The 22,173-nt window shown below is 47.3% G+C and overlaps 1 protein-coding gene and 1 pseudogene across 5 annotated transcripts in view; one reads left to right on the forward strand and one right to left on the reverse strand.

Annotated features, from left to right (window-relative positions):
• The window catches only part of LOC309642141 ((E2-independent) E3 ubiquitin-conjugating enzyme FATS), a 383,737-nt gene that overhangs the window by 127,984 nt on the left and 233,580 nt on the right, over positions 1–22,173 (forward strand). For 3 of the 4 annotated variants that reach the window (XM_082423193.1, XM_082423191.1, XM_082423190.1), the window contains exon 1: positions 16,737–20,405. The exons of the other annotated variant lie outside the window; for it this stretch is intronic. In XM_082423193.1, coding sequence (XP_082279319.1) covers positions 20,166–20,405 — 240 coding nt within the window. In that variant the 5' untranslated portion in view covers positions 16,737–20,165. Of the gene's footprint in view, positions 1–16,736; positions 20,406–22,173 lie in introns of those variants that run through there. 4 annotated transcript variants of the gene reach the window in all.
• On the reverse strand, positions 525–2,797 carry LOC309642155 (zinc finger matrin-type protein 2 pseudogene; annotated as a pseudogene). Its single transcript has one exon. The product of its transcript is annotated as a zinc finger matrin-type protein 2 pseudogene (transcript).

Raw genomic sequence — 22,173 nt, forward strand, 5'->3', positions numbered from 1 at the left:
TTTACAAAATATCTTTTTCCTCACTTCTGATTATTTCCTTCGGATCTCTCCTCATCAGGGTTTTGGTGAAACCTCAGCTAAGGATGGTGAGAGCAGTTTTGTCCTGCGTCTTTTAGTCTCCTTGAGTTTGTCTGCGTCTAATCTACTAACCAGTATCAGCCCATGGCAGTTGCTCTAAGAATGCTCACTTATTTTTATTTAATGTTATTTTTAAATAAATTTATTTGTTTATTTTTGGCTGCATAGGGTCTTCCTTGCTATGCCCGGGCTTTCTCTAGTTGCGGATAGAGGGGGCTACTCTTTGTTGTGGTGTGCGGCTTCTCATTGCGGTGGCTTCTCTTGTTGCGGAGCACGGGCTCCAGGAGCACGGGTTTTAGTAGTTGTGGTGCGTGGGCTCAGTAGTTGTGGCGCACGGGCTTAGTTGCTCTGTGGCATGTGGGATCCTCCCGGACCAGGGCTCAAACCTGTGTCCCCTGCATTGGCAGGCGGATTCTTAACCACTGAGCCACCAGGGAAGTCCTCGCTTATTTTTTTTTTGAAATAGGCCCAGTCAATGCCATTTATTATACATGTTGAACAGCCTCTGAGACCCAAGGGCTCCCATATGAGGTTTTCTCCTTTTTCATTTTTGCATCAAACAGGTTCTTCCAAGAGCCTGCTTACAAGGAAGACAAAAACAGAGTAATCCTCAATAAAATGAAACAAATAGGAAAAGCTGAACGGTTTACATATGAAGAACAAAGGTTAAAAAACTCACCAGACAAAAATCACACCAAACACTCATCCTAATTAATTTCCTGTTACATGCTCTGAGGAAGCTGAGAACACCAGGCCCCAAGGCAGCAATGCTCTTGAGGCTCTAGTTCAGGCTCCCTCTATGTGACAGTTTCATGCACACACACCCACAGATACCAATGACCCAGGCAGAAGTACACATGTGTGCACAGGTGGCCAGAGAACCACGGGGTGGGGTTGGGGGAGAATGGAGAAAGCAGGGGCCAGTCAAGGATATGCTATCAGCTGGAAACTGGGAACCCAGAGAACCCTTCTGCTGTAGGCTAAGCAAGAGTAAAAATTAAAACATAGGCAGAACACAGGATAAATGTACGATGCTCAGATGAGATGGACAGATGAAAAGGAAAAGATGCAGGGGGAGTTTCGGGAAAGCAGCCTCAGAAGCGGAGGTTTTTCTTCATTGGGAACTCAGATGATCAGAGGTCCTCTGTCTCCAGTGAAATACTGAGGCTGAAGGAACATGCCACAGCACGTTCCTTTGCATCCTGTGCTCTCTCCCAAGGCAGAGGGAAACCACAAGCACCCACCCTCCAGCCCCCTCCATTGCCACTCTTAAGGACTTTCCCCAGTACCTCCCCCAAAATGGCACCCACACACACAAAGTTAGGCCTGGCAAAAAGCCAAGCGTAGAAAGCCTCAGTAACTCTTCTTGGTGGAACCAAAGCCAGAGAAGCTCATCACAGCTGCCATCTCATCCTCCTCCTAATGTCAAGTCCTCCTCCACCCTCCTTTTCTTCTCCTTCTGTTTCTCTTTCTTGTAGGCTTTGGCCTTTTCCTCCTCTTCTCTGAGTTCCTTCATCCTTTCCTCAAAATCATAATCTTTCTTCTTCTTTTCCATTTTCTTCTTGTTGACTTCAAAACGTTTCTTCACCTGATCCAAAGTGGAATGTCCCACACGCATAGACATGCCCAGGTTTCACTGATGTTTCTTTCCATTAATGTGATCCAGGAAGTTGATGGAGTCTTTCACCACACCGTCACAGACATTGCAGTAGTATCGTCCCATCTCAGACCGTGGGGTGGTCTTGGTAATGACCGTGGGGTGGTCTTGGTAATGACTGTTGTCTTCCCGAGCTTGGATTCCAGGTCCACCTTGTAGTCCCTATGCCGGAGAAGCTCTCGCTTGACTGGCCGCACTGGTTTTCCATCCTTCTTTTCTCTCTCTTCCGTGAGCCTCTTCTCGGCGAGCTTCTCATATTCATCTTTGTCCCACTTTCAGCAAAAGTCCAAGTTTTTTGTCCCACTGCCCGACGCCATCTTCACTGCCCCTCACTTATTTTTAAGTCAATACTTATATCCTAATTTCAGGGTGTTTTCAGTCTCTCTGAGTCCAAATTCATTCTTGAATCTAGAGCGATTTGCTGACTCAGTTCCATAAACACTATAAATACATTTCTATTTTTCTAGCTCTAGATGTTCCATTTTAATATTTTACTTATCTGTGCATTATTTAGGAGGTGTGGTTTCTTTTGTGATAAGGCTTTCTTCGAGACAATTTCTGCAACTATCCTGGCAGGCAGAGAGGTTGAATACACCTCTCTGATTTTTGTGAGGAGAGAATATCTCTGTTGGACTCAAAAATGCCTGGAAGATTCTCTCCAGTGACTCAAAAGTTCCTTTATCTCTTCTTTTCCTCCCTTTCCTCCCATTGCCCATTTTCCATTACACCCCACACAAAGCATGTCGGGTAACAGATTGTATGTTCTTGGGCTTCATTACCGTGAGACAGCTATAAGGGGAAATAGGGAAATTTATCGAGCTCCTACAAGGTGCATCATCCTAGGCACTTCTCTGAGGTATTTAAACTTTAATATTTATTCTAATCTTGTATGGGAGACAATCTCCTCCCACCCATTACTAAGTAAACTAAGCCTCCGTGGTGTAGGCAGAGGGAGAGTCCAGATGGAGAATCCAGTTGTTCCTGATTCCCAGTAAGTCCTTGCCCCTTCCGGCGCTGTGATTCTTTGATCCATCCATGGATTCCTTGAGCCAATGGGTTCCTCTCTCTCCCTCTCCCAATTGGGTTCCTGTACCCAATGGTACAGGTGGGTTTCTGTCAACACCCAGAATCCTAACACACTGTATATATTTGACCTTCCACAAGACTTCTACTGTATATGTTTGACCTTCTCAAGAGCTCCTTGAGATTAGCTACTGGGTCCATTCTTACTCTCTGATCCCCAGTACAAGCAGGAAGAACATCTTCTGAAACAAAAATGATCAATTGGTTTGAAAATTGAACAGAATCTTTGAAATCAGGATTGTTTTGCAAATTTGCACAAAATTTGGGCCACGTGGTCTTTTAATATAAAGTTCCTTTCAACTTGAAAATTCCATTAGTTATAACCAAGGCATGAGTGTGTAAAAACTTGGAAATTCCCATCATGAGGACTTGGGCGTCTTAGAAGATCATTGACAGTGTTTCCCTGCAGCCCTCTCCAGAAGCCATTCATGAGTGAGCAGCGGGTGAATTAGAAAGGAAGAAGAAAGGAAGGCAGGGCCAGGGAAGCTGATGGCCTGGGAGAAGCCTCTGGTGTCAAGAAAGGGGGGTGGATGAGAGGCTCCCTGTGCTCATCCTGCAGAGCCAAATGAATCCTAGTCGGTGTGACTGCTCGACTGCAAGGTACAAAGGTCTGCTCGTGTAGGCGCAAGTAATGTGGGATTTGTGGTCAGAATAAAAGTGTATTCCTTGGATCCTAAATACAGTGAGGACCGGCCAGCCAGACCAGGGTGCCCTGGCAGCTCTCTCTCCCCTTTCATCTTTGCTGCCAGTCTGCTTTTTTCTGCTCTCTGCAGCCCAGCTTCTCTGGTCATCCCCTTGCACATGGTCCTGGCATGGTCAGCCTTAAACGGCAGTCCTCACCTAGTTGGCTCATTCTCTTTGCCCCCGATGACAAAGCTTCTCTGAGGAAATTTGATTGGCTAAGCTTGAATCGAGCTTCCACCTCTTAGCCAATCATCTGCAGTCAATGGGGTCATGTGATTTAAGGAGCTCTTTGATGGAGAGAGAAGCTCTCAGTACAGCCTGCTTAAGAAAACATTGCAACGACTTAAACTTGGAGCAATGTTTGCAAATAATTAATAGTTTAATAAGCATTGTTAACTGTAGAAAATGACTCACCACCAGTTCACTAAAAAAAAAAAAAAATCTGGATCCTTTTGTGTATTTCAAGAATGACCCAACTACATTATTCTTGACAGACACTGGGTTTTCCTGGAAGACATCTGCTGTGTATGGTGAGGTAGCCTTGAACTTCACGTTTAAGCCCTGTCATGTCTACAGTGGCTTACAAGGCTGTCAGGTGGCAGTATTTTATGCAAATGATAGCTCCCTCTTACAAGGTTGTATATTTTTCTAATTTAACACACGTGTATGTTCACGTAATCCTCGAAAGAAATAAGGTGAAAGAGCAACGGCAAGATAAATGCGACCGGGATACATGAATCGGGGAAGAATAAGCTACTGTTATGCTACTTTGATTACTTTCTACATTGTGACATGATTGCTAGAACAAAAGCAGGACAAGACAAGATAAAATAAAAATGGGACTTAAGCCTATTAATCAGATTAAAAATCACAGTGCAGGAAGCATCCTGTGAACACAATTGGCTGAGATATAAGAAAACATAAACATGTCCCTCTTTCCCCTAATAGACAGGTAAGATATGAAGAAAATGAGGCAACTATGGGGAATTGAGTGAGAGTAACAGAGATGCTCGAAATCATGGCGCTTGGCCCTCCCCTTTGCTCCAAGTAAATACACAGGGTATCGTCTCTCCCTCCTGTGATTTGTCTTTTGTGGGTGGGCTTGGGTCCATGTGTGGAGAGAAGTGGTGTTGAAGTCAAAAGGATGAACAGAGACCTCAGGATGAAGGGTGGAACTCACTGGCTCCTGAGAGTGAATGGAGCACAGAAGCCGTCATGCATGTCCCACCAGAAGTAGCTCCAGGTTGAGTGACGTCCAAGGAGAGTCTCTTGGTCTATCAAAGGCAGCAATAAAAATGAGATAGGACCACATCAACAGATGAATGGATAAAGATGATGTGATATATGTATATATGCACATTCACACATACATACATACACACACACGATGGAATATTACTCAGCCATAAAAAAGAATGAAATAATGCCAATTTACAGCAACATGGATGGACCTAGAGATTATCATACTAAGTAAGTCAGACAGAGAAAGATAAATATCATATGATATTGCTTATATGTGTAATCTTAAAAGAGATACAAACGAACTTATTTACAAAACAGTAATAGGCTCACAGACGTAAAAAAAAAAATTATGGTTACCAGTTTTCTAATTTAACACAGTGAATGTGTGTGGGGAGAGATAAATTAGGAATTTGGGAATGAACAGATGCACACTACTATATATAAAATAGGTAAACAACAAGGACCTACCGTATAGCACAGGGAACTCTACTCAATATCTTGTAATAAACTATAATGGAAAAGAATCTGAAAAAGAATGTATGGATATGTATAGCTGAATCACTTTGCGCTTCACCTGAAACTGACACAACATTGTGAATTAACTATACTTCATTTAAAAAAATGATTAAATAAAATGAAATAGGACCAAATCACAGAGCCAGTGTATAATTAGGATGCATTGGGTCATGAGCTCAAACCGAGTTTAAACAGTGTTTGGGATTAATTTGCATGTGCCGCTGGTCAGTCTAGAGCAGGGTGGACTTCAGGGATGCTTTGATTTGGCTACTCCATGTCATCAGGGGCCTGATTGCTTTCTGGGCATCCACTCTGGCTTCCCTGCTGTCAGGCTTTGTCCTCAGGGGAGAGATGGCTGTCGAAGTTCCAGACTTCACGGCCCCCTCCTCCTCCAATACACAAGGAGCCAGTGTCTCCCGGCCTGCCCAGACCGGGGATGAGCATCTTCCTTGGAAACCTCAGCAAATCCTCCTCCCTCCAGAGCGGAACTGGAATTTACCCAAGACAGAGGGTGCTCAGTGGCGGGGCTGCCGTAGGACACTTCTGAGGACCAGCGGGGAGAAGGCAACCCTGGACGGTGCCATCCTCCCAGTCCCGGAGAAGTCTGTCACAAGTTCCCTGAGAGTGGGGCTGTGAGAAGACCAACCACAGTGGGACAGCTAATGGCAGGCTCTTATTCTGGTAGGGAGAGCCCCCCAACCCTCTCATTTTGGGGCAAGTGGGTGAGTTTGGCCCCAAGATCAGAGGTGGAGGTGACGCAGCAATGGTTTTGCAAGGCTCAGCCATTCACAGTTTTGAACAGTGACAAGCAGTCCCCAGAGCAGCAGGAAAAGGTCCCCAAAGAGAGTAACACCTGAACTCCCCTTGACCCCACTGGAGAAAGGGGAGGGGAACAGGGTCATTGTTTCTGGACCTTCAATTGCCCTTCCTAATACAAGTTTGGTGGCCTGGTGGACAAGGGCCACATCCCCACTGCCACTTGTCATCGCCAACGCAACTTGACTTATGATTCTTCCCAACCTGCCGCCACCTCTACCCCACACCGAGGAGGAAACAATTCCAGTTCTGTAAAGTGTCCTCCAGGATGGGGGCTCCAGATGACTTTCCATCATTCATCCCCACCAGTGAAGAACTTTTAGGGCACTCCTAACATAGGACCAATTTTTGCCTCTAAAGTATGACCACGAGCTATTGTATTAACATGTTCTATACAGATATTGAAAAAAGATGAGATCAAAGTATGTATAAATAAAAGATGTAATCTTTCCCCACCCCTGTGGACACCAGCATGTCTGTGCAAGTGCCCAGACCAGGTTTGGAGGCCATTGTCCCAGGGCCACCAGACTTCAGGAGCCTTGAGAGCAGGCACCATGCTTGGTTTCTTTCTTAAATTATTTTTAACTGTGGTGAGATATACATAACATAAAAGTTACCGTCTTAACCATTTTATGTGTACACTTCGGTGACATTAAGTACACTGACATTGTTATGCAACCATCACCACCATCCATCTCTAGAACTCTTTCATCTTGCAAAACTGAAACTCCATAACCATTCAATAATAGCTCCCCATTCCCCTCTCCCCCAGCCCCTGACAACCATCATTCTACTTTCCATCTCTATGGAATTTGACTACTCCAGGTACTGCCTATAAGTGGAGTCATAGAGTTGTCCTTTTGTATTTGGCTTATTTCACTTAGCATAATGTCTTCGAGATTCATCCATGATGCAGCACGCGTCAGAACATTTTTTTGTGTGGCTGAGGATTATTCCATCATATAGATAGACCACATTTTGCTTATCTGTTCATCCATTAATGGACACTTGGGTTGCTTCCACTTGGCTGTTGTGAATAAGGCTGCGATGAACATAGGTGTACAAATATCTCTTTGAGACCTCGCTTTCTGTCCTTTTGGGTATATACCCAGAAGTGGAATTGCTGGGTCACATGATAATCCCACGTTGAATTATTTAAGGATGCGCCATATTGTTTTCCACGGTGTCTGCACCGTTCTACCTTCCCACCAAGGGTGCACAATTCAGGGACCGTGTTTCACTTACCCTTGAGTTCCTCCTGCTTAGAACTGCGCCTGTTCATCAGAAAGTGTCCACGGAGTGAACGCCTGAGCAAGAGGCAGCCGAGTTTCACTGAAATTCTGGGGGAGTTGGTGGGGGGAGGTGAGAACATCAACTTCAGCGGGGACGAGGTTGGCTGGTGCAGGAAAGTCTGGACACTGGGCAACAGGAGGCTCCACCCAGCGGGACCTGCGCTTGACTCGGAATTAGTCATTTTCTAGCTAAGACACCGAAAGAGCTGCCACTCCTTTCTTCAGAGGACTCAGTTTGTACCTTTGAAAATTATTTTAGCCTTTGCTATTGGCTGGCAGGGTGGATTCTTCATGTAAACCTCCCCCTTCCCCAAACCAAACCCTCAGACTTTCTGTTTTCTTCTTTTTGAAAAGGGCACTGGATGGGTCTGGCCCTATATTCCTGGTTCATTTCATTTCTCCAAAACAAGGCTGTTTTCTTGTTTATGAAACAGTGAATCCGGTGTTATGGTCAGTAAGCACTTTAGAACTCTCATTGCCACGTTAACTTAGGCTAATATCGCATAGTATTATAATCTGTGTCTAAATTCAGATTGGGATAGAAATTACTTAAATTGTGGGAGTTGCTTCTTATTTCACATTGTAAAAGGAAATGTTTCTATGAATTCAGCTACCTAAGATAAAATGAATAGTTTTCTTTGTTTTTTTTTCTTTCCCTTTTTTGGTCATCGTTAGTGTACTCAAAATTTTGATCAATGAGTTTGTGTGTGATGCTGAATGACAAACTCTGAATGATCCAGTTGAAAACCAGTCCCTCTTCTTTCTTCAGCCCATTTTTGGAGAGAGTTATTTTCCCTCAGTGTCCTGTGTTATACTAACCTAAGGGAAGAACGGGCAACAGGGAGAAATAAATGTCTGTCTAGTGAAAAAAAATAGGGCTGTCAACCAATTTGAATGTTAACTGTAGGATGAGAAGCACAGAGAAACCTTAGCAAAGGCAGAAGGCAGGAACAAGGAAACCGAAGATGGGGAGGAGAAAGCATGCAGGAAACCCGAGGAGGCGCCCTTTGTGATCAGCTCCAGGGAGGAGAGATGGAATCCGAGGTCCATCCCCTCGGATGATGGGCTGGCCGGGAACACAGGCCGGGCAATGCAGCCAAGGGTGAAGAGCCCCAAGACTGAGAACCTGGGGACATGAGAAAGGGGAGAGAGCGAAGTTGCACCTTGAGGTAGCCTTGCCCCACACCTGGTGCCCGGGCGCAGGAAGTTGGCACTGTGGGCAGTGCGTGCTGGACGTAGACACTGGCCAGACTGGTCCAGCAGGCTTCACCTCCTGTCAGCGAGGATGCTACAGTTTTTTTGTCACCCTTGGCCTGTGGAGGCCTCTCAGACAGGTGCTGAGGGGGGCAGGGGGAGGGGAGCCCTCCAGGTGATCAAGATGGAACACACCTGGATAAACAACAAGGGCCTACTGTGTAGCACAGGGAACTATATTCAATATACCTTGTAAACTGGAATGGAAAAGAAAAAATAAAAAGGCTATTAAAGCTGAGTGTTAGAAAAAAAGAAAAAGAGGGAACACACCTGAGGAGATCTGGCAGGTGTGGGCTTCCTAACGGGCGTGAGATCACTTCAAATGCAGCTTAGAAATGAAATCCTGTTCTAAAGAGTTGTGCACTTTGCTGAATTATATTCAAACCTCTTAATAGAAAGCTATTGCCCCAAGAGGGAGACGCCTATAACAGGGTGAGAGAGTTACCCATTCACGGGCACAGATGGAGTTCGGACAAAGGCTGGAGATACCCATGCTGGCAAGCTTTGGAGAAGTGGCGGGAAGAGCAGCTTACAATTACGGAGTCTGTTCCTTTTGCTGGTGCCCTAACAGGGATGCCCCCATAGGGATGCCCACTGGGGCAAAATCTGCTAGGCCTACACTTCCCTTTACCAGTTCTGAATCAGTAAGAGAGAGCCTTATACTCTCTCGGCATGGGTTTCAAAATAACACCTCGGTGATACTTCCTCAGGCTTATACCCCCTTGAAGACAGGTTGGAATCAGAGAAAAACCTATAGCGAGGCATTCAGCCTCTCTGTGACCTGCCTGAGTGTTTGACAATCCTTCACCCTGATTCCCCCAGGAGAAGGATGCTGACCCTCAAGGAGGACCATGGGAAGAGTTCCTGGGCCTCTGAGTCATACCAGGTACTCTGAATGGTGATTAACTCAGCGTTCTCTGAGGAAGGCGATTCGTGGCCTCTGGCAGTCTCCTTACTCACAGGCTTCATTCCCTATTCCTCTGTGTGGATGCATTTGTGACCACACTATCACATGTAACCGATGGTTACTGGGATTCTGTTTTGAGCAGGGCACTGAGCTGGACTTTAGGAGGACCCAGCGGAGATTCTGATAGTCATCCCATTGAGAGCAGAATGGGCACCACCAAAGTGCCTGGGGGACAGATTTCAAGGTCCAAGATGGGATAGGAGAGGTCCCTGAGGGACCTAGAGGTGAGGTGTCAAGGGGACACCATAGGCGATTTGGAATTGGGCCCAGCCCGGGTTCTCCTGAGAGCAGAGCCTGCAGCAGCTGACCTGGGATGTGTGCCCAGGAGCGGGCATGAGTGAGGAACCAGGGAGGGAAACTGAGAAGGTGGGAAGGCCAGGGAGAGGGTCTATGGGGCAGGCACCCTGGGCAGCTGGTGCTCTGTCACCAGCCCTGTAGATGAGCCTTAGGAAGCACATCTCAGGCCTGTCCCTGGGCATCCGCCAGCCCCTGATCCCACTGACCCAGGTGGCCCTGCTGGTGGCCCTGCACAAAGCTGGCCAGAGCTGCACAGAAAGAGGGAGACGGGGTGGAGGGGACTGGGCGGCGCCACAAGAGACGTGCGATGCAGCGTCCCAGGGCTCCAGGCGTGGCCTTAGGTGCGAGGTCTGCATGTAACACCAACCCACGCCTCTCCAGATATTGCCGAGAATGTCTAATCCCTGTAAGTCCTTCTTTTAGGGCAAACCCCCCAACATCCACATTCACAACAGCCTGGCATAACCCTATCGTTCATCTGAGCTTTAGGCAGTGGAAAGGGGGCAGGGAGGAAGGAAGGCAGGGAGGAGGAAGCAAACTTGAGAACCAGCACCACCACCGGTGGCACCACGCCGTGCTCTCTGGGAGTTTACATTCTTGGGGGTAAGGGAGAGACTATAGAAAACAGTCATGAATATATATGTTGGGATAAGAAGTAACATGAAGAAGAACCGAGTAGGGCAAGGGAGGTGTTTGGCCTGGGAGGGTCCATTCCAAAGACGGCATCTGAGCTGGGGGCAGAACAAAGTGAGGAGAAGCTGAGCAGATGTACAGGGACGGGGGACCAGGTGGGAGTGCGATTAGCAAGTCACAGCGGCGAGTAGATCTTCATAGAATTATCTGGGTCAGGCGCCCCGCCCCTCCCCTCTAACTCTTTCAGCACCTTCCATGGGGGCAGGGGCTGTGCTGCCTTGCTCTCAGCCATAGTCTTAGCCACAGGAGTCTTAGGCTGGTCCGAGCCTGGTGCCCAGCACTTGGGACCGTTCACTGCAAGGTGCGCACACGTGGCGGGCATCCCGCTTTCCCGGGGCGCACCAAGCCCAAGCATGTACAGCAGCTGGGTTACAGGCTAGAGAAGCGGGTTTGGTCTTTGGGGCTGACTTTCCTGTTTCACTGGGGACTTCATAGGATCGCGGATCTGAGAGGCCACGGAGAGTGGTCAGGGCCAGTGCAAGAGGTTCCGCACTTCGTCTGAGTCCTGGCTCTGCCACTTACCCGCAGGGCCCTCACCTGCTCATCTGTGAAATGGGAATCAGGATCATCCTCTCACACTCGCAGTGCCGTGAGAACTAAACAGGCCAATGAGTGGGACGATGCTTGGGAAAGAGCAGAGAGTGATGGAAAATGTCGTCATTGGGGGTGTCGGAGAGCTGAGCCCTGTTTCCCGGACCCCCCGCTCCACCCCCTGATCCGGAGATTCTGATCCAGGGGCCGGGCGGGGCCTGAGGGTACGTGGTTTCAGAAGCACCCAATGCTTCTGTAGCACACAGAGGTTCGGTAACCCTGGGCTAGTCTACCAGCCACGGTCAAAGCAGGGGTCTCCTTTCAGGCTCACGGTTACAGAGTGAGCTCACTGCCTCACCAGAAGGTCTCATTTCAGGGGGCTGCAAACCTTTTCTGTCAAGGGCCAAATAGCAAATCTTTTTGGCTTTGGAGGCCACACAGTCTGTGCTGCAGTCACTCAACTCGGCCACCCTGTGAAGAGCAAAGGCACTGCAGATAACACGTACACAAATGGGGGTGGCTCTGTGGCAATAAAATTTTATTTACAAAACAGGCTGTGGGCCACATTTGGCCCACAGGCCATAGTTTGCAGGCCTCTGGTCTTATTCATTGATGGACAGCTGAGGTGGCTAGAAAATTCTTATATTTATATGAAATGAACTAAAAGGTAACTTGTACCAGGCCTATTTTATTTTTAGAAAACGCACACAGAGTATTACACATCTTCTGTGGATGTGTGTGTGTTTGTGTGTGTGTGTGTGTGCGCGTGCAAAAACAGTCATTACATGGAACTGCTTTTTATGATGTTTGGGAAACCAGGAAACTGCCCACACTGGTTGCTGGTCTTACTGTGTGAGGAGGACCCAATTGGCCACCTGTGTTTCCTCCATAAAGTGGGAGAGAACCTTGGAGTTACCACTTTGGTACCCAGTAAGGGGATCCTCTGGGGGCTCAAGGAAAGCCCATCCTCTGACCAGGACAGGACAGGGGCCTGACTGCCAGTGGGTGCATGTGGAAGGCCATTCTCTGTCAGTAAGTGTCAGCTGTGGCCTGGGATGAGGCCTCACCCACACAGGTGCCTGCCACTCTGCACTGAGGGCGGGGTCTGGTTGCCCCCCAAGCAGATGCCCACCTGCTGTCCCCATGGGTCAGGGTTGGAGGTCCCAGAGGTTGGCAGTGGCCACACTATCGGCTGGTGCTAGGCCTGTGGTTTCCCCTGGGGCTTGGGTGTTTTCCTGATAAATACTGGATTTCAGGAATTTGTTCAACACACTCATTAATTCATACAAGCAAGGAAACATGGCAAAGAGTGACAGTCAATGTATCTGTGAGAAGGAAATCTGGGCAGAGTGGAGTCCTCTCTCGGGGCAAGGCCATAACGCCCCCTCCTCCCCCCGCCACATTGTTCATTGCCCACAGCCCGGCCTGGCATCTGTTTCTCGTGGCACGACAGTGACAAGTGGCTGACACTAAAGGTTTTCCTTTTCGGTAAAATCGACCGAGGATGTAAATACCAAATTGATTTATATATTTCCTTAAAGTTTCGACCACAATCTTCACCAGCCCCTCATGCTTGCCAAAATATATACTTAAAAATCAAACATAGTTTCTAACAAAGTCATAGGTTTTCTTTATTCAAAATCTATTCAGACATTGGAGAGAAAATATGAAGATACCATTTGTTGTCTTCAAATAACTCATTCCTCCCAATGAGTTTGAAGGAGGGCTGTGTGATCTCTCCCTTGTTGTGGGTTGCTTTGGTTTTTACCAGTATTAGAAGTGGCTTTGAACGGGGAATTGGAGTAGTTAGCCCAGAGCTGAACACCCAGCGGGTGCAAAGTAAATGCTTTTTGAAGGCCTGCAAAGGGGGAGAAAATGAATCTTGTGGATGAATATGGCAATGTGGTTGGTGCCACTGCTGCAGTTTTCTCCTTGGTTTTGCCACTTCCTCTTGAAAAATTAGGAGAAACATCAAATTATTGTAGTTTCCAAACATTGTATAGTGAAGCGGAAAAAAAGTTTTTTCCATTTACAGAAGAGAAAAAAGTATACAGTTTTAGTTAGTAACCCCAGGGACCAGTTTGGGGAAATTAAACAGGATCTGATGCCTTATGACAAAATGTGTGCATGGAAAGTGAAAAGTGAAGGCCTTCCGTTGACTTCTGTGCATGTAAGGCCAGCCATGGGAGAAAAAGTATACCATACAAGAAAAGATAGTTGATACCTTTTCATTTTATTCATCCATTGAACAAATAACTATTGAGAACCTGTAACTGATCACTGAAACAATCACCCCTTTTCCATGAATTCATGCTAAAACCCAGCACAGCTGAATGACTTGCAAGGGAATGGGGTTCGTCAAGCAAACTTGCATTCTCTTCCTACCGTTAAAAGGTGCAGGATCCCATAATCAGCAATATTATTCTCAATTCTTTTGTTTTGTTTTAGAACCCCAGCGGGTAGGGATTAAGAGGAGGAGAGATACATTGCATCATTTCTACCGCAGCCCTTGTGAATTTCACACATCTGTTTTAAAAGGATGATTGTTTAGATGCTCTCACAGCAAGCACTGTGCCTGAGAGAAAACTTCAGCTCCCACCTGATGAGTGAAGCACCCGTAAATAAAAATGTCATTTCCCCCAAAAGGGAAATCAAATTATGAATTCAGAAATTCATAGTCATCTGTTTTTATTGTTGCCTAATGCTTTTACTTCTGCACAGGCCCTGCAGAAAATCAGCTCTGAAACTGCATAATTAGGATGTCTTTCATAGTCGTAAATGCTAATCTTATTGGAGAAGAGATTAAGAATTCATAGGCATAAATTCCTGGCATCAGGTACCTGTAGTTCCTTTTCTTTTTGAATAATTCATTATTTAAATACTTCATTGGATATCTTATACAACCCTACATGCTGTATCAGGGGCAAGGGAGAAAGAAGAGATTAATTTCACATATATTTCAACACTAAATACATTCAAGGCTTATTTATGTTGATTTGGTGTCACTGAATTGCAATTGCTAACAACGGTACAGCTTTAGTTAGTTACCTCAGGGACCAGTTTGGGGAAAATTAAGTAGGATCTTCTGCAGGACATTAATAAGGTCAGGGATCTAACTTTTATAGATGACTGAGTATTTGGTTTAAGAAAAAAACAGCAAAAGATTCAGGTAGTTGTTTTCCAGAAAGAGTGATGATTATTTGCAGTAAATATGGCTTCAGTTAAGGCCTCCCCTTCTTGGCTGTGACACTTTATGGCAAAATGTATGCACAGAAAGTGAAAAGTGAAGGCCTACGGTTCACTTTTGTCCATGCAAGTTCAGCCATGGGGGTTTGGCAGCCCATCAGGCATCCTTCAAGACTGCAATGTCCTTTCTTCCTTGAGGGTTTCTCAGGGTCTCCATCAGCCGATGCAAACCTCCCTCATTGGAAGCACTCCCTGTGCTCTGGGGACCTGCTTGTCAGGCGTCTGTCCCACTGCTGGGCGGTGAACTCTTTGTGGAGGCACAGTGTCCCTTTCATCTGCGTGTCTCTGCTGCCTGTACAGCGCCCAGCACTGAGAAGCACGTCACGTGTGTTTGTTTAATAAAATAATGGATTTTCAAGGACTAGCCCAAACTCTGTTGGTTGCAAGTGACAGAAACTCAAATAGTTTAAGCCAAAGGAGAAAGTAGTAGAAAGACACTAAGAGAAAGTATAATTTTCTAAATATATAGTTTATTTATTCAGGTGCACAGTAAATTGATTCAGGTATACATATACATGCATCCATTCTTTTCCAAATTCTTTTCCCATATAGGTCATTACAGAATACTGAGCAGAGTTCCCTGTGCTATACAGTAGGTCCTGGTTGGTTATCTATTTTAAATATAGTGGTGTGTATATGTCAGTCCCAAAGTTTCACATACACTGACTACCTGACACAATGTTCACACCAAACTGCTCGGCAGGGAGGCTATCTCTGTTTTGCATTTGGGGAAGTGAAGGCTGTCCTGCCCTGGTTCCGGTCACCACTGCATGGTGGAGGGAGTCCTAGAATTGGGCTCTTATGACGTCCCGTTCAGTCCGTTTCTCCTTAACAATCTTCCTTACTTATTATTCAAATAATACGTCTGGCAATTTACCACTTTGAAAATCTTTGCCTTTTGAGGGCGACTACAGCTGGGGTCTGTAGAGCACACACCCAGTGCCAGGCTGCCCCAAGCCCTTTACACGTGCCAGCCCTCCATCTCCGCAGAAGCCCAAGGAGGAAGGCACTTTCGTGACCCTGTGAAACATATGGGGAGACCGAGGCAACGGTGGTTTGCAGTTCACCCGAGGTTGCAGGGCCAGTGCTGGGAGCCCCAGAGAGAGCTGAGTCTTCTGACTCGGAGACTGTGCTTCCCGATGGGGCAGTGATGGGGCTGTGGAGATGGTGGCCCCGCTGGGAGTGAGAGTGCTGGTTCCAGGGCTGGTTGGAAGGACCTGAGCCCCCTCCTCAGCGGCCCAGACAGGAGGAGGCTTTCTCTGCAGGGGGCCTGCTGCCTCCCCTGGGGAGGGGGACGGCCCTGGGTGGGAAGCCGCTCTCTGCTATGTCCACGCACGGCCTGGACTGACCCACCCTTACATTCAGGGGTGTCAGAGCCGCCAGGGGCTTGTTGATAACTGAACTGAAGCGCAGGGGAGGGGCTTGTCTGTAAGTCATCACATGCTACTGAGTTTGGGGCCCCATCCCCTGACTGTGCCCTTTCCAGCCCGCTGACTCTCCACCAAGCGTCGCCCCCTGTGGGCCTCTGTCCTCTTCCTATGATGAGGGATCAAGTCCGACAGTCCTGAGGTTTCCAACCAGTCTTATTGACCAAGAACTCCCGAGACCTGCTGCAGGTCACACTGACACCGAGGCCGCCTAGAACCCAGTTCCTCTGCCGGGTTTCCGATTAACCTCTCTATCCAAAACATACCCACGTGTTCTCCTCAAACTTGAGGCGTCACGGAGAATAGCGAGGGGATCGTACTGGGCGGAGCAGGCGCACAGCTGGCAGCGCTCAGCTGTTACCTGGAGACCGTGAGGGTGGGACCAGAGCGCGGGGGTCAGAGGTCGCGCTACGCCATCAGGGTGGGTCAGTGGGCGTGGTCTTCGCGGCAGAGAGTGAGGTAAGAGGTGGGGGCGGCCTTCTCCCCGGGGCCCTCCAGGCCCTCCGGCCTCGGGCTGGCGGGTGAGCTGGGGGCCTGGGGACCGGCAGGGGGCAGGGGGCCGGGCCCAGCCCTTGGGGCGGCCGCGAAACTCCCCCCATCCCCGCCTCCGCGACCTCATGGGGCGGCCGTGGTCTCCCCGGGTCGTGGTTCCTGGCGCCCGGCCCCCTGTTTGGGCGGCCTGAGGAGCCTGCGGGCCGGCGGGGACCTGGGCTCCTGGCTGCCTCGGTGATGATGGCTGGGCAGGGTCTGGGGACCTGGCCCTGAGGGCGCCGCCAGCTGGGAGCGGCCTCTTCAGCCGGGCCTGGGCATTGGCGGGAGGAGCCAGGCTGGGTGCGGGACGAGCGCCCCCGGTGGGGGGGGATCCGGCCCCCGTAGGCACCCCTTCCTCTTAGCCAGGCCTGGACCTCAGAGTGTGAAAGTCGAGCCTTGGGACCTTCCCTCTCTTGTCAGAACAGAGAATCACATTTGTTTTGGTGGAGATTTACAGGAACATCCTGACCTGACCGTGACCTGACCTCAAGAGCAAAGGATCTGACAGGAGAAGTCTGCAACTCACCACGCCCCTCCCTCGCCTCTCCTCTAAAAGGACTTTGCTGAAAGCTTTCCAGGAGCTCCGGGTTTTAAAGGCATGAGCCACCCGTCTCCTTCTGGGGCCCTGCGACAAAACTTTCTCTGCTCCAGACTCCGACGCGTTGGTATCCTTTGGCCTCACTATGCATCGGACACACGGACTTGTATTTGGTAACAACGTGACTGCTTTCTCTGGTGGCTGCAAAGGCTGGTTAAAGCCCAGCCCCGTCTGTGGTCAAGGGAAGAGAAAGTCAGCCTTGACGATCTTAGGAACCTCCGGAGCCACTGCTGGCTGGCACGGCCTATGACGGGCGGCTCTCACCAGCGGCCGGCACCCCTCAGCAAACCTCTCATTGCTAGTCAAAGCAGTCGGATGGGCAGTGCACTGGCCTCTATGTTGCCCGGGGTCCTTTGGTGTGCTGTGGTGACAGGAAAGACTTGGCCTTTTTTTTCTTTCTTTTTTTAACCAGGTTTGCAGGAGCTCCTGGTTGGGAACAGATAGGTACCAGCAAAAGCTGGTTCAAATGGTCACTGTGGGGTCTCAGGAATGGCCTTCACAGCCCCCAGAGAGCCAAGTGGTGCCCTCTTCCTTTGCTGTCCCTGTTTAATTTTAATTTCTTTATTGCTTGAATTTCTTCCCTGTCTTTTTCTGGGAGCTTCCAAATCTAAGATGGCGCCCCCATGCCGCTCCCTGGGGCGTGTCCAGCATGCCTCCTGGGCATCAGTCTTGGTTGTGCTGTGTTTCCATGGGAACCATGACTGCCATCAGTTGGTCTTGACCTTCTCATTGACCTCCTTGGGAGAACCACAGGCAGAACCGGACAGTATTGTGTTTAAGGAATAGGGAATTCCACTGTGTGGTCTTGGGTTGGCATTTAATCTCTCGGGGTCTGTTGTCTTAACACTCAAATGAGAACGTTGGCCTCAGTTACCTCTGAAGTCTTTTCTATCTCCTACTCTGTTTTCGTTCTCGGCTTCAACATTCCCATTGCCTCCAAAGGGGCAAGTTTAACATTCCACCCTCCAAGTCCTAGCACCGCCGCGTGTGATCTGCTGAGCTCCCGCCTGGTGCAGGAAGGGTTCGGTTCTGGGCCACGGACTGCTGCTCTGTTTTCAGGAAAGTCATTTGGAATCATGTCTTCATTCGGTCTACCCCATGGCTTTCCGTGTGGAGAGGGAGAACTCTTCAAGGCGCATATTTGCCAAAGGCTGACAGGAGGCTGCCTGCAGAAGAGAGGTCTGTGTGTGGGCTCAGAGCAAACCCCAGGTGCTTGTCACCTGCCCTCTCCTGGCCCAGGCCCCTGATCCAAGGCTTGTGATTCCCACTTCCCAATGACTGCGTTAACAGAAATAGCACCAAAACATGAAATGAAGTGAAAAGGCGTATATCATGCATCTGCATTTCTGAATGATTTGAAATTCAGAATCCAATAATTTTCAGCATCCTTTAAATCTCCACTATAGCAAGTTCCCTACATATGAATGAGTTCCGTTCCGTAGAGCACATTCCTAAATCCAATTTTGTTCGTTAAGTCCAACAAAGTTAGCCTAGGTACCCAACTAACACAATCGTCTATATAGTACTGTATTATAATAGGTTTATAATACTTTTCACACGAATAATACATAAAAAACAAACACAAAAAATAAAAAAAAAATTTTAATCTTACAGTACAGTACCTTGAAAAGCACAGTAAAGTACCAGCTACATCCTTGCTGCTTTTACGCTTGCTTCCGGACATCCTAAGCTTGAAATAAAGATACTGTACTATTGGACTCTACACAGTACTGTACAGTAAAGTACACAAAAGCACAACCACTTGTTGAGGATGCATGCACGTGACAATGCACGCCAGGCACGTGAACTAACTTACGTGATTGGACATGCGAACGCACGTTTGCATTTTTGAAAGTTCGCAACTTGAAGGTTCGTATGTAGGGGACTTGCTGTATATTCTATATGTAGAGAGGATGTTACTGAGTCCAAGCTCGTACTGCTTGCTGCAGGACAGGCTGATAAATTGAGAGACGAGTTGTTTCAGCAAGAAATAGCGACTTTATTCCGAAGAACCACCTTCCCCAAGGTAGAATTCAGGCTTCTTTTATACTAGAAGGGGAGCGGGTGTGGTTGGTTGGTGCAGATTTCTTGGTGTCGGAATCCTTTGTTCTTACAGCTGTCCCTGGAGGTCTGGTCACAATGTTCCTATAAACCTCCAACACAAACGTTAGTCTCTGTTCTGCAACTTTTTATCTCTATATGAATGGAAAAGTGTTACACCCATAAAGGTCAGAGCCTTGAGAATGGGCTCTCTGTATATTTCAGGCTATAGGCAACATTCTTAACTTGTAGCAAAAGCAATAGAATACAAAGGTTAAAGTAAAAGAAACAGAGCTGATACAGAGGCGGATTTGTTCTTCCCTATGAGGAGAATTGTGTGCAGCGTAATTTGGGCAGAAGAAATGCAACTGTTCTTTGGAAATGATGCCTTATGTGGCTCTATTACATGCTATTTGCTCACCTGATCCTCCTCACGACCCTGTGAGCGGCAGGCATTATTATTCCAAGTTTCCTCATGGGGAAACTGAGGCTCTGGGTGGGGAGGGGATTCCCAGGGTTGTCTGGGGACCAGAGCCCTCAGCTAAGCCAGGGCACTCCCCCAAGTGGCAACCAGGACATCCTACCCGAGCTCTGTGTCTCTGATGCCAGCTTGTACCCATCACTGCCTCTGTGCTCGACTTCTCTTTTTCACTTGAATGTGTTTCTTATCTTCTCCAGGGCTGAGGTCACCCTTTGTGTCAGTAGCAGTCTGTTTTTGTTCCTTTCAGTCCTGGCAAGAAAAAGCAGGAATTCTAAAAAGCGGCAATTATCACCTCTGGTTCCTTTGTACAGCGCCCCGTGAATAATTTATTTGGATTCGAGGGGCTGGAGACTGAAAAACATATTGGACCTCGCGGTAACCAGGTGGATCCTGTGTTCAGAACTTGAATGCAGCGGGAAAGAGAAATGTGTCTTTGAAACCAGAGAAGATTTTGAGCGACCTGAGAACACAGGTGGAAGTGCTGGAGACGGGCAGACAGCAACAAGGAGTATTTTTAGAGCCCATAAAGGTCACCCTCGAGGTTCCCACGTGCAAATCCTATATTCTTTGCAGCTGGGGTTTGAGAACAACTAGGTCTGGAGCTGGAAAACTCCGGGAGAGGTCGAGCCCAGGCACTTCCCAAGTGCCTCCTGCTGCACTCGATACCTGGATTAAACAAAGAAAATTGTGTTTGCCAGGCGCGCTCGCTGAAGTCACAGGATTCCGCGTATCATGCAGCAGTCTGGAATTTCTACAAAAACTCATCAGAAGGGGTATGCCGCCCGCCACGCGGAAACAGCCGTCCACCGGACTTTTCAGATCAAAACGTTTAGTACAGAGTTGAAAAACCATGTGATGGTCATGGATTTCGTGAAGAGGAACTGGTTTCCCTCCCAGAGAAGAGCCAAAGTTTGTATCATCCATATGTATCAAGGCCTGAAGACAGCTGAGCAGACAGCCAGCAGATACGAGGTAAGGTTGAATTTGGGCACACACGTCGTTCAGAGAAATGGAGTGTTGCTTATCAAACAGACAGGTCAGATGTTCCATCTGGTCTGATAAATCGTCGGTTTGTAGTTTTTCCTGAGGTATTTGGAAAAGACTTTCTCATCTCTTAATTTACTTCAGGTTTTGAAATATGTGGGGGCGGGAGCATAGTGGATAACTAATTTACACGTGACACATGTCTGCATCTACAACATTTAATAGTGTGCCAAACAGTTGGATAATTTGTATCCACCTTTAGAAACTGTGGTACATTTCTGGGAGTTAAATATTCTTAGCTCTGTAAATTTGCAATCATCTATTTTTAAAAACAATTCCTGTTTGTTTCCTGATGGGTTTTGCAGGAGAATATCTATGCCTTGCCTTGATGAAGTTAAAGTAGAATGATTTAAGTTATACCAGTAAGAATGGGCTTTTATTTTTTTGAGGGTGAGCTCTTACTTTCAAGCAGAAATGACTTTTTGTGGGAGAAAAAGGAGAACTTGGGAGATTTAGAATGTCAAAGTGAGATAAACACATTACTCTGAAACATATTTGTATTCTGTAACTAGAATAAGCCACAGGCAGTTATCCTTCAGAAGGTAAACACACATGAAATCTGATCAGTGCTTTATAGTACATGGACTAAATTATGAATGACATTGTAATTGATTCCCATATAGCTCACTTACCCATCCCTTTTGATAAATGTAACATGCAAATTGCTAATGTTTTATGGAAAGGCAACCTTTCTGAATACTGATGGCTGTTATTAGGAAAGGCTTCCCATGAATGCTGGCAAAAACTCCAGGTCTTTCGTTCCCCACACTGGGCTTCCTTATTCCAGAGCAATGTCAGAACCTGTTCTGCAGGGTTCAAGGCTGGCTTCTCCCAGTGCCAGCCCTGGGATTGTGAATTTCCACGTTCACCACAGAGATATAAAGGCCACGGAAATAATGGTGTTAATTAAATTCAGTAATAGTTGTTCATTGGTTCATTGCCCAATCAACCAGAGCAAGAGGTGTGCAATTAGAATATAATTGAAGGAAACCAGAGATGTTATTATTCACAAGGAATTAATCAGATGGGGACAGAATTTTATCATTGTATCATTTTCACTGAGGTTATTTTTCAGTCCTCCAGAGAGAGACAAAAACTTGTTGAATTATATCAGCTTGCATTTTTAAAAAAGTGTTCATGGCTCCATTTTAAACCCTCAGTGGCAAAGAGCAGCTCTTGTGTTCCTTTTTTCCTTTTTTTTTATTGGTATGCATAAAGCTTTGTTTATTCCTATAGCAACATTGAAGGTAACAGTGTGGAAAAGTGCATCTTTGTAGGAGATTGTAAAAAACATCTATTATACTGACAGTTGCAGCTACAGCGTTTTTTTGTGTGACTCAACTCCCCCCCAAGCCACATTGCCAAATACAGCCAACAGTTGAGGCTGTGTGCCTGCTGCTTGAGTGTAACCTGGAGTCTAAAGTCTTACGTTCAAGTGAGTCTGAGACCCACAGCAATCAGGCTGGTCAGCTGCACAGTCCTCACTATGTCTGTGCTTTGAAAGGCGGTCCAGGCAGGGCCTGCTTCCTCCACTCAAGGGCAGGCCAAGTTTGAAAACTCAGATAGGATCTGTGCCTCTGATCCCTCTGAATTCCGAGCTCTGTTCTTTTAGTAGCAAAAACATTTCACTTTAAAATACTCCACGTCCACTGAACTATTCTTCGTGTTATTCCCACTGGGGCAGGTCAGCCATTTA

Source organism: Balaenoptera physalus, assembly GCF_965194825.1.
Source record: "Balaenoptera physalus genome assembly, chromosome: 14".
NCBI classification, from domain to species: domain Eukaryota; kingdom Metazoa; phylum Chordata; class Mammalia; order Artiodactyla; family Balaenopteridae; genus Balaenoptera; species Balaenoptera physalus.